Below are 12,292 nucleotides of genomic sequence, written 5' to 3' on the forward strand. Positions count from 1 at the left end.
ACAATAAGACATACATAGGTACATTGTACCTACCTGTCCTGGGTTCATGATGCCCATGACTGGTTCCCTTCAACTGTTCATGGCGCCCATTGTCAGTGTGGACGGAGCTGGAAAAAGACAGCTCAGTCCACATTGCAATGGCCAGGTTTGGTAATATAGGCATAGCTATGGGAGCAAGGTAAGGAAACCAAAGCTTCTAACTAGCCTGTTAAAAACAATCACAGATACAAGTTTTTAATTTTTTGTTTCCCCTTCTGTGACGCATTTATATTAGTGTAGGGACCCACTACAACGCAAGGAACCATGAAGTGGTTAGTGGGCTCATGTATCTTGGCCAACATCCAACCAATGCGTTGCATTTATTATCTATCATTCACATGCAGTGTGGCTTAAAGACTCCAGCGGGAGCCCAGGGTGGCAGTACCAATGTGGTTCACTGATGGATATGCAGGGCAACCCGCCGAATTATCATGGCGTCATTAATAGGTTGCTGGTCTGCATGGTGAACTACATATATCAGAATGCTCTGGCACCCTGTATCCAGTATGTGTGGGAGTGTACACCAAGCATCCACCCCCCTCATTATCAGGAGGCAGTGTGAGTGGGTGTTTTATCGGTGCCCTCACAGGTGTTATTGGCTCCTCCATTTGGTAGTCAGCTACCTGCATGGTGAGAGGAGGATGCATCTATATGCACTCCTCACCCAGTAAGTAACGGCCATTTTCTGTGATTGTTTTTAATTTTTGGTTTCCCTAACTAGCATGTTACTTCTAACAGAAATACATTTTCCTACTCTTTTTTCATTTCCTTATTACACCCTGCTGACACACTGTCATTAATGAGTTACAAAGCACAGTTTTACCCACTAGAGTAACAAAGTCCATATAGAGAATCTGATAAAAAGAGCAGTATATATAAAGTTTCTTAAGATCACTTAGCTTTTAAGCATTGAGTGTAAAAAGAGGAAGATGGCAACCCGGATCATTTTATACTTACTTTTACTCTTCCATGTGTTTTCTAAGACCAGCAGTTCTCTAGTAACGCTTAATAATGGAGGTTACCAGGATATTGTTATGGCAATCCATCCAGGAATACCTGAAAATCCCAAAATCATTGAGAATTTACAGGTAAGAATTTTAAAAATTGTGGAATGTCTACTATTGATTTTTTACCCTTTCCTGCTAGGACCCTCTTTTATTGGTCCATGACCTGCATCATATCATCATGATTTTCCTGCAGATTTCAACACGTCCAACTACCTAATTTACATTTATCAGCGTTAAACCTCATTTGCCACTTTTCTGGCCCAGCCCTCAACTTCTCCAGATCCATGTGCAAGTGCATTCTGTTCTCTCTTGTGTTAAAGGGGTTGTCTCATGAAAGCAAGTGGGGTTATGCACTTCTGTATGGCCATATTAATGCACTTTGTAATGTACATCGTGCATTAATTATGAGCCATACAGAAGTTATTAACTTACCTGTTCCGTTGCTGGCGTCCTCGTCTCCATGGATCCGTCTAAAATCGCCTCTTCTGGCGATTTTAGACGCGCTTCCGCTGTGCGGTATTCTCCCTTCTGAATGGGGCCGCTCGTGCCGGAGAGCTGCTCCTTGTAGCTCCGCCCCATAACGTGTGCCGATTCCAGCCAATCAGGAGGCTGGAATCGGCAATGGACCTCACAGTGAAGATCCCGGCGGCCATCTTACTAAGGTAAGTAAGAAGAAGGAAGAAGTCGCCGCAGCGCGGGGATTCGGGTAAGTACTACCCGGTTTTTTTTTTTAACACATGCATCGGGTTTGTCTCGCGCCGAACGGGGGGCCTATTGAATAAAAAAAAACCCGTTTCGGCGTGAGACAACCCCTTTAATAATTTTTTTATCATCAACATCAGTTTTGTATCATAAGCAAATATTGCAATTTTACTGTGTAATCCTTTTACTAGGTCATTACTAAATATATTGAAATGAATAGGGCTCAATACTGACTCTGTGGTAGTAACAGCGATCCAATTAGAGTATGTACCATTAATAACCACCCTCTGCTTTCTATCATTGAGCCAATTACATACTTACCCACTCACACACATTCTCACCTAGACCAAGCCTTCTCATTTTATATGCGGCACAGTATCAAATGCTTTTGAAAAATCCAGATACGCAAGATCCAAAAACTCTCCCTAGTCCAGTCTAGAACTTACCTTCTCATAGAAGCGGATTAGATTAGTTTGACAGGAGTGACCTCTCATAAACCCATGCTGATATGAAGTTATACAGCTCTTTTCCTTGAGCTACTCCAGGATAGCATCTCTTAAAAACCCTTCAAACATTTTACCCACAATAGTAGTAAGACTTACTGGCCTTCAGTTCCCATGTTAACTTTTTGACCCAATTTTAAATATTGGCCCTATATTGGCTATGCACCAATCAATTGAAACAGACCCTGTCATTATACAGTCCTTAAATATAAGAAACAAAGATCTGTCACATTATTTAATTCCCTTGAAACCCGGGGTGTATGCCATCAGGACCCCGTGATTTGTCTATTTTAATCATTTTAAGATGGCTTCTTTCAGAGTTAAACATTCAGTGGAGAGTTTACTTTATCCTTCGGCATATCATCTGACATTTAGTTTTCCTCTGTGAATATATTGGAGAAAAAAACTATTTAATAGATTTGCTTTCTCATTATCCTCTATAATTGTTTCAATATTTATCAATATTTATTTTTTTACTATTTATATAATGTAAGAACAGTTTAGGATTAGAGTAGCTTCATGTCTGTGTCTGTTCCTCAGTTTTTGTTTTTAGTTTTTTTTTTTTTTTTAACTGAAGCAAACTGGACTCAATAGATTTTTTTTTGCTCTCAGTTTGGATTCAGTTTGACTCCGTTCCAGAATAGAAAAAAAAGCACAGCTTGCAGTGTTATTGTTGCCATTCAAAAAAAGCGGAAAGCTAACAGAAAGCACCTTTACATTTTGTTGTTTGCATTAAAGTCAATGACAGAGGTAAGCAAACTGTAGGGCTTCTGTCTGCTTTCAGTGTGGAATGGATTTGTTTTATCACTACCCTGCAAAGCAAAACAATAGGTGACCTCAGAAGGAAAGGGAGGGGTGTGGAAAAAATCAGCGAATCCCCGCCACCACCCACCAGCCAGGAGTGTGTATTGTGTGCATTGTGATGATTTGGAGGAAGAGCTCTGGCAGACCTCCTAGAGTGAAACTTGTGGAGTGTGCAATGATGTCCATATGTAATAATCACCTACTCTACTCCAAAAAAGGCATGTATGCATCAGTTTTGCTTCAGTTTGTAATCAGTCCGAATTCAGTTTAAAACGGATCAGTTTTAAAAGGACTCCAAACGCGGGTGTGAAACCACCCTAGCTTTTACTCTCCTTGGCAATACATTTTTCTGTCTCCACCTTTGCAGCTTTTATCTGTTTTTGCATAATTTATTTTTTCCTTATAGGTTTTTACTGCCTCTTTGTTGGCTTCCCGTTTTAGTAGTTTAAACACTTTCTTTTTGTTGTTTATTGCCCAATCTACATCTTTATTGGGCCACACTGGTTTTCTCCTATTCCTAACCCTTTTATTCCTGTAATGTATGAATCGCTCACAGTAAGTATTTTTAAACATTTCCCATTTATTGTCCGTACTCTTATTTTTGAGGACATTGTCCCAATTAATAAGGTCAAGGGCATCTCTGAGCTGATTGAACTTTGCCTTGCTAAAGTTTAGTATTTTTGTAGCTTCCCTATAAAACTCTCTCTTAAAAGGCAAGTTGAAATGTATTATATTATGATCATTATTGCCCAGGTGCCCCCCCCCCCCCAAATTCACCTCTGTTATTCTGCCAGGTCTGTTGGTTAACCCCTTAACGACCAGCCCATAGTGTTTTTACGTCCTCCCGAAGTGGGCTCTATTCTCTGAGGACGTAAAAACATGCTTCCTGCAGAGAATAGTGCCCCTCGGGCTGTGGACGTGACAGCTCCATGCTGTCGGTGTCCGCAGGTAGCTGACAGCATGGAGCTGTCATCCCGGGCTGTTCGGAGCCCCCCCCCGGCATTGCGATCGGCGCTATGCAATGGATAGCGCCGATCGCAAAAAAAGTAAATAAAAGTACATAAAAGTTAAAGATTCAGCTGCTCTGATGGATCGGATCCATCGGAGCAGCTGAAATTACTCACCGAGGTCTGGCACGCTGCTCCCCGCTCTCCTGCCGCTCCAGGGCCCGAAGCCGGTCTTCTGCGCATGCGCGCCAGGCGGCATTACGTCAGCCGCATGCGCAGAAGGCCCGGCGGCGCGGGAGATTTAAAATCTCCTGGCTCCCGGCTCCTGTAGGTAGCCGGGAGGCAGGAGATGTCAGCGGGGACTGCGGTGAGCGGTCCCCGGTACCCGCGATCGCCGTTATCCAATGGTTAGCGGCGATCGCGAAAAAGTTAAAAAAAAGTTTTAAAAAAGTCAGTTTCACCTCCCCTCATGGATCGGATCCATGAGGGGAGGTGAAAATACTCACCCCCAGTCCTCAGCGGTGTCCCGATGTCCCGGGACCAGAATCCCCGTCTGCGCATGCGCGCCCGATGATTGACATCGGGCGCGTGAACAGACGGGCTCGAGCCCCGGGAAATTTAAAATCCCTCTGCTTCTGGCTGCCATGTGTAGCTAGGAGCAGAGAGATTATACCGGGGACATGATCACTGTCATCCAATGGATGACAGTGATCATGTAAAGTGAGAAAAAAGTGTAAAAAAGTAAAAAAAAAAAAAGTTAAAAAAAGTTTTTAAAAGTTTAAAAAGCGTACGTTTCATCTCCCCTCATGGATCATATCCGTGAGGGAGGATGAAAGTACGTACCTAAGGCCCCCAGATTTATCCGCGGACCTTACCACAGCTTCTGCACACGCGCCCGTCGCCAAAATGGCGGGCGCATGCGCAAAAGCTGTGGATTGCCAGGATAATTTAAATTCTCCCTGCTCCTGGCTACAAAACGTAGCCAAGAGCATGGAGATTTAATGGGGGTCCGCGGTGAGCGGTTCCTGGTCACGTGTTCGCCATTATCCAATAATGGCGATCACGTAAAAGTAAAAAAAAAATTTGAAGTTTCATCTCCCCTCACTGATGCGATCGGTGAGAGGAGATGAATCTTTTTACCGGAGGCCTCCGTATTTGAATCCCGACGCGATCTTCCTCCGTGGACCTTCCAGGATTCTGCACATGCGATTGCCGGCAAAAAGCCGGACACATGCGCAGCAGTCGGGGAGCCCAGGAAATTTAAAATCTCCTTGCTCCCAGCGACCAACGGTCGCCGAGAGCCTGGAGCAGTGACGGGTGGCCTCGTTGAGCGGTCCCCGGTCACGTGATAAAAAGGTAGCGATCTACCTTAGGCCGGTCTCACATGACCGGATAGGAATGACGGATTCCGCATGCGTCTGATCCGTGGTAATACGCAGATCAATCGCATTGGATTACACAATTCCGCTCACATTAGCGGGTTGGAATTGCGTAATCCACTCGCAGAAAGGAGAACGCAGCAGGTTCTATTTTACTGCGGATATCGGCAACATAGAGCCCATTGTGCTCCATGGTCGCGGATATACCCACAGTCCATACGCAACTACATTGTGTACGGGCTGCGGGTACCCGCGTCATCGCTAAGCGATGGTGCAGGAAATACAAACAAAGGTGTACTGTGCATGACCGCCTGTGTGAGTACGCAGTTATGCGCAGTACATTACGCAGCCGTACGCAGGGTCACAGCCGGGCTCACAGATGGGATCCGCTGTGGGCCTCCGCAAGCGGATTCCGCCTGCACCCGCGTGAGCCCGGCGTTATTCAAACCGCTACCTGTGATACGTATTTTACAAGAAGCCCCGGGAACGCTCGCTTTCCTGCAGTTCCAGGAGCACCTTGTTGAGCGCCTTCTGTGTGATACTGCCGCACCTCATCAAGCTTACGGAGACTCACGGAACGCCACTTTTTACACCCCATACCCGCCACTGAGGTCATGAAATACCCCCAAAAAGCATGAGAGGAGGGGGGGGGGATACCCGGTTTTATTGCCCCATGGGCCCATTCCAACCAGCCTCCGTAATTACCCCTGTCTTCGGAAATACTACACAGTTCACATTTTTACTTTTATCTAAGATTTGCGAACGCCAAAAAGAGCGCGGAGGGGGAGGGGGGGAATTTTTAGGGAGTCAATCTTTATTCTGTACAAATAAGCAATGGGGCCTGGAATTTATTCAGTTGTGCCCTAAAATCCAACAGGTGTTCCGTCCTTTATAGGCCTTGCCATGCATCCTGTAAGTAGATTAGGGCCACAATGGGTATGTTTCTGAACTCGGGACAAACGGGGGTATCCATTTTGGGGTGAACGTCTTCATTCCTATGTGCACTGTACAAAAAAACTGTTTTTAAATTGAAAAAATTGCCAAAAAAATTGAAAATCGTAACTTTTTCCTTCTGCTTTGCTTAGATTCATTCAAATACTGTGGGGTCAAAATACGCAGTACACCCCTAGATGAATTCGTTAAGGGGTCTAGTTTTCAAAATGGGGTCATTTGAGGGGGTTCTTTATAGTTTTGGCCGCTCAATGGCTCTATAAGTGGGCAATGGGGCCTGAAATTTATTCAGTGGTACCCTGAAATCCAACGGGTATTCCTTTCATTGTAGGCCTAGCCATGGGTCCTGTAAGTCTATTAGGGCCACAATGGGTATGTTTCTGAACACGGGACAAACAGGGGTATCCATTTTGGGGTGAAAGCCTTCATTTATATGTGTGCTGTACAAAAAAAACTGTTTTTAAATTGACACAATAGCCCAAAAAATGAAAATCCTATTTTTTTCCTTTTGCTTTGCTTAAATTTATTCAAAAACTGTGGGGTCAAAATATGCAGTACATCCCTAGATAAATTCGTTAAGGGGTCTGGTTTTCAAAATGGGGTCATTTGTGGGGGTTCTATATGGTTTTGGGCGCTCAAGAACTCTACAAATGGGCAATGGGGCCTAAAAGGACTTCAAGCAAAATCTATGTTCTGAAAGCCACCGATTACTCCTTTTATTTTGGGCCCCGTTGTGCATGCGGACATAAGATTAGGGCCACAATGGGTATATTTCTGAAAACAGCACAAACAGGGGTATCCATTTTGGGGTGTAAGTCTTCCTTCATATGTGTGCTGTACAAAAAAAGCTGTTTTTAAAATGACAGAATTGCCAAAAAAACAAAAATCCAAATTTTTTCCTTTTGCTTTGCTTGAATTTATTCAAAAACTGTGGGGTCAAAATGCGCAGTACACCCCTAGATAAATTCGTTAAGGAGTCTAGTTTTCAAAATGGGGTCATTTGTGGGGGTTCTCTATGGTTTTGGGCGCTCAAGAACTCTACAAGTGGGCAATGGGGCCTAAAAGGACTTCAAGCAAAATTTGTGTTCCGAAAGCCACCGGTCGCTCCTTTCATTTTGGGCTCCGTTGTGTATCCAGACATAAGATTAGAGCCACAATGGGTATGTCTCTGAACACGGGACAAACAGGGGTATCCATTTTTGGGTGCAAGTCTTCCTTCATATGTGTGCTGTACAAAAAAAGCTGTTTTTAAAATGACAGAATTGCCGAAAAAACGAAAATCACAATTTTTTTCCTTTTGCTTGGTTTGAATTCATTCAAAAACTGTGGGGTCAAAATATGCAGTACACCCCTAGATAAATTCCTTAAGGGGTCTAGTTTTCAAAATGGGGTCATTTGTGGGGGTTTTCTATGGTTTTGGGCGCTCAAGAACTCTACATGTGTGCTATGGGGCCTAAAAGGACTTCAAGCAAAATTTCTGTTTTGAAAGACACTGACTACTCCTTTCATTTTGGGCCCCGTTGTGGACTCAGATATAACAATAGGGCCACAATAGGTATATTTCTGAACACGGCAGAAATAGGGGTATCCATTTTGGGGTGTAAATCCTGATTTTCATGTAAACTATAGGAAAAAAATATGTCTTTAAAATGACAGATTTGCAAAAATATGAAATTTTACTTTTTCTCCTCTAAATTGAATTAATTCCTGAAAAAAAACTGTGGGGTCAAAATACTCATGACACCCCTCAGTGAATACATTAAGGGGTGTAGTTTTTAAAATGAGGTCATTTGGGGGGTATCTATTATTCTGACACTCATGAGCCTTTCCAATCTCGGCTTGGTATAGGAAAACAAAGTGTTCCTCAAAATGCTAAAAAGTAATGTTAAATTTGTACGTCTCCTAAATAGTTAAAAAAAAACGAAAGTTTTTCCAATGTGCGCCCAAAATAAAGTAAACGGGTGGAAATATAAATCTTAGCAAAAATTTCTATATTATGTTTGCACATATTTAAGATATTGCAGTTGGAAATGTGAAAAAATGACGATTTTTTCAAAATTTTCCCAATTTTGGCGCTTTTAATAAATAAACACAATTTCTATCGGTCTATTTTTTCCGCCTAAATGAAGCACAACATGTGGCGAAAAAACAATGTCAGAATCGCGTGGATATGCAAAACCTTTCTGGTGTTTTTCCATGTTAAAGTGACACATGTCAGATTTGCAAAATTTGGCCTGGTCATTAAGGCGCAAACAGGCTTGGTCACTAAGGGGTTAATATTAAGACCAACATGGCTTCCCAGTTTATATCCGTCAAATTATAGTCCCCCATAATAATTACCTCATCATGATTTGTTGCTTCATCTATTTGCCTCAGTAATGGATTTTCAGTGGCTTCTCTTATATTTGGTGGCCTATAGAGAACCCCTATGAGGATTTTATTATTGTTTTTTCCTCCATGTATCTCTACCTATAGATACTCCACATGTCCATCTCCCTCTGCCAGTAGCGTGGGCTTTAAACAGGATTTTACATAAAGATAAACCCCTGCCCCTTTCTGCTTTTTATGATCCCTTCTGAACAGACTGTAATGCCATAGATTCAGAACCCAGTCACAGCTTTCATTCAACCAGATCTCTGTTAATTCTGCTATGTTGTAGTTTTCCTCAGATATTATTGCTTCCAGTTTGTCAACTTTCTTGGTCAGACTCCTAGCATTAGTTACCATACAGATAAGAAGATTTTGGTTATTTTTTATATTTGATGTATCCCTATTAACTATCCTGCCAGTTCTAACTGTACTAACCCCTCCCACTGCTCCACCCCCATTTCTGCTACTTAAAGCCTTTTACACAGGTTATTATCGTTATGGTTGTTCAAAACACTGCTCTTGTGTGGGGTTTTCACCTATAATCATCCTGTGTAAAAGCATGTAGAAACTGAACTACTGGATGAGAGTCGTTAAGTTTTAAGCATGCTTAAAAAAACGAATTACATGTCGTCGTTTGGTGTAAACAGCTGCCGCTTATTACAGTGAATGGAGAGGGGTGGGTGGAGAGCGGGAAGAGAACTTTCCTCCAGCTGCTCCGCCTCCCTGCTGAATGCGATGTGAGTAACAGTACGGGAGTGAGTATACATGGGGATGAGTGTTGGGCATCGTTTCAGTCCCAGGTCACTGTCTACACTATCTACTCCTCTATTTCTTTGGTTTCCCCTCCCCAGTTCCTAGTTTAAACACTCCTCCAACCTTCTAGCCATCTTCCCCTCCAGTACAGCTGCATCCTACCCATTGAGATGCAGCCCATCCCTATTGTAGAACCTGTAGCCTATAGCAAAGTTGTCCAGTTCTCCAAGAACACAAAACCCTCCTTCCTACACCAACTCTTGAGCCACTTGTTTGCCTCCCTAATCTCCCTTTACCTTTCTGGTGTGGCATGTTGCACAGGTCGTTTTTCAGAAAATACTACTTTGGAGGTCCTCACTATAAGCTTAAATCCTAGTTCCCTGAAATTGTTTTTAAGGACCTTCCACCTACCTCTAACATTGTCATTGGTGCCAATGTGTACTATGACTGCTGGATCCTCACCAGCCCCTCCCAGTAATCAGTCAACCTGATCTGCGATGGGTCAAACTCGAACACCAAGAAGACAACACACCATTTGACGATCTTGGTCTTTGTGGCAGATTGCCCTGTTTGTCCCTCTAATAATTGAGTCCCCCACTCCCACGACCTGTTTAGCCTTCCCTGCACTCCTATTCCCCTTCTTACTGAAGCAGACATTTCCCTGGTAGTCTGAAGCCATATTGTTCTGCAGTAGTGCTAATCCTGGTATGGCATTCCCCTCATCTGACAACTTTGCAACCTTGTTGGGGTGTGCCAGTTCAGGACTAGCCTCCGTAGATCTTTTCCCTCTATCCCTCCTTCTATATGCTTGCTGCCTGCTCATCCTTCTCTCCCATACTACCATCCAACCCCACATCTACCGCAGCAAGTTCCTGCTCAGTGAGCAGCAAACTCTTTTCCATGATGCAAACAGATTTCAGTGTTACAAGCTGCTCATTTAGATCCAGGATCTAGGCTTCCAAATGTGCAACACGCTCACATCTCGTACAATAGGCTGTCAAGGACTACATATATGGCACAAGATGTACACTGGATGGCATTGTCAATCATGGAGCACATTCTAAATGCGGATTGTACAGATAGATTCGATTAAGGTAATATTTACAAAAAAAAAATCAAAACAGTAATTAAATATAAGTAGAGATGAGCGAACACCAAAATGTTCGGGTGTTCGTTATTCGGAACGAACTTCCCGCGATGCTCGAGGGTTCGTTTCGAACAACGAACCCCATTGAAGTCAATGGGCGACCAGAGCATTTTTGTATTTCGCCGATGCTCGCTAAGGTTTTCATGTGTGAAAATCTGGGCAATTCAACAAAGTGATGGGAATGACACAGAAACGGATAGGGCAGGCGAGGGGCTACATGTTGGGCTGCATCTCAAGTTCACAGGTCCCACTATTAAGCCACAATACCGGCAAGAGTGCCCCCCCCCCCTCCCAACAACTTTTACTTCTGAAAAGCCCTCATTAGCATGGCATACCTTTGCCAAGCACCACACTAGCTACAACAAAGCACAATCACTGCCTGGATGACACTCCGCTGCCACTTCTCCTGGGTTACATGCTGCCCAACCGCCCCCCCTCCCCCCCACAGCGCACACCAAAGTGTCCCTGCGCAGCCTTCAGCTGCCCTCATGCCACGCCACACTCATGTCTATTTAGAAGTGCGTCTGCCATGAGGAGAAACCGCAGGCACACACTGCAGAGGGTTGGCACGGCTAGGCAGCGACCCTCTTTAATAGGGGCGGGGCGATAGCCCACAATGCTGTACAGAAGCAATGAGAAATAGAATCCTGTGCCACCGCCATCAGGAGCTGCACACGTGGGCATAGCAATGGGGAAGCTATGTGCCACACACTATTCATTCTGTCAAGGTGTCTGCATGCCCCAGTCAGACTGGTTATATGCACCTTAACAGTAACCGCGTTGGTGGTAATGTGGTGGTGACTGCGGACCTAGTAGCACGGTTGTATTTTGTTGGTTTTCGGAATGTGGCCAGGATTAAGTGGGCCGTGGCGGGGGGATGGTGTGGGGGCTCTCTTGTTGTGTCGGTAAAGGTGAAATTCTTGGACTGCCACCAGACGAACCAATGCAAAGGCATTTGCCAACAATGTTTTCCCTGTTGGAGGGGGATGTTTTTGAGGCACTACGTGTCCTCTCCACGTGTCCGTGGTTATATGCACCTTAACAGTAACCGCGTTGGTGGTAATGTGGTGGTGACTGCGGACCTAGTAGCACGGTTGTATTTTGTTGGTTTTCGGAATGTGGCCAGGATTAAGTGGGCCGTGGCGGGGGGATGGTGTGGGGGCTCTCTTGTTGTGTCGGTAAAGGTGAAATTCTTGGACTGCCACCAGACGAACCAATGCAAAGGCATTTGCCAACAATGCTTTCCCTGTTGGAGGGGGATGTTTTTGAGGCACTACGTGTCCTCTCCACGTGTCCGTTCCATGTCAGCAATAGTAGCACTCAGGACAGGCCCCACTAACAATTCTGAAGCAGCAGTATAGCGGGAGCGCAGTCTTCGTTCCATGTAAGCAATAGTAGCACTCAGGACAGGCCCCATTAACAATTCTGAAGCAGCAGTATAGCGGGAGCGCAGTCTTCGTTCCATGTAAGCAATAGTAGCACTCAGGACAGGCCCCATTAACAATTCTGAAGCAGCAGTATAGCGGGAGCGCAGTCTTCGTTCCATTTCAGTAGCCTTAGTATAGCCAAGGCACAAGTTACATTTATGTAGCTAAACTGTAGGCCAACCCCACACACCTTTCTGTACCATGAGTGCAGGCGAAGAACATAGAAATTACTATGATTACACTGTAGGTGAGGGCCCCAAAAA

At 44.3% G+C, this 12,292-nt stretch overlaps 1 protein-coding gene across 1 annotated transcript in view; it reads left to right on the forward strand.

Annotated features, from left to right (window-relative positions):
- The first annotated feature begins 968 nt into the window (after window positions 1-968).
- LOC136620004 (calcium-activated chloride channel regulator 1-like) overlaps window positions 969-12,292 on the forward strand; it is a 78,283-nt gene continuing 66,959 nt past the window's right edge. Inside the window, exon 1 of the mRNA XM_066594736.1 lies at window positions 969-1,127. Within this exon, the coding sequence (XP_066450833.1) occupies window positions 969-1,127 (159 nt within the window). The remainder of the gene's footprint in view (window positions 1,128-12,292) is intronic.

Source organism: Eleutherodactylus coqui, chromosome 3 (genome assembly GCF_035609145.1).
Source record: "Eleutherodactylus coqui strain aEleCoq1 chromosome 3, aEleCoq1.hap1, whole genome shotgun sequence".
NCBI classification, from domain to species: domain Eukaryota; kingdom Metazoa; phylum Chordata; class Amphibia; order Anura; family Eleutherodactylidae; genus Eleutherodactylus; species Eleutherodactylus coqui.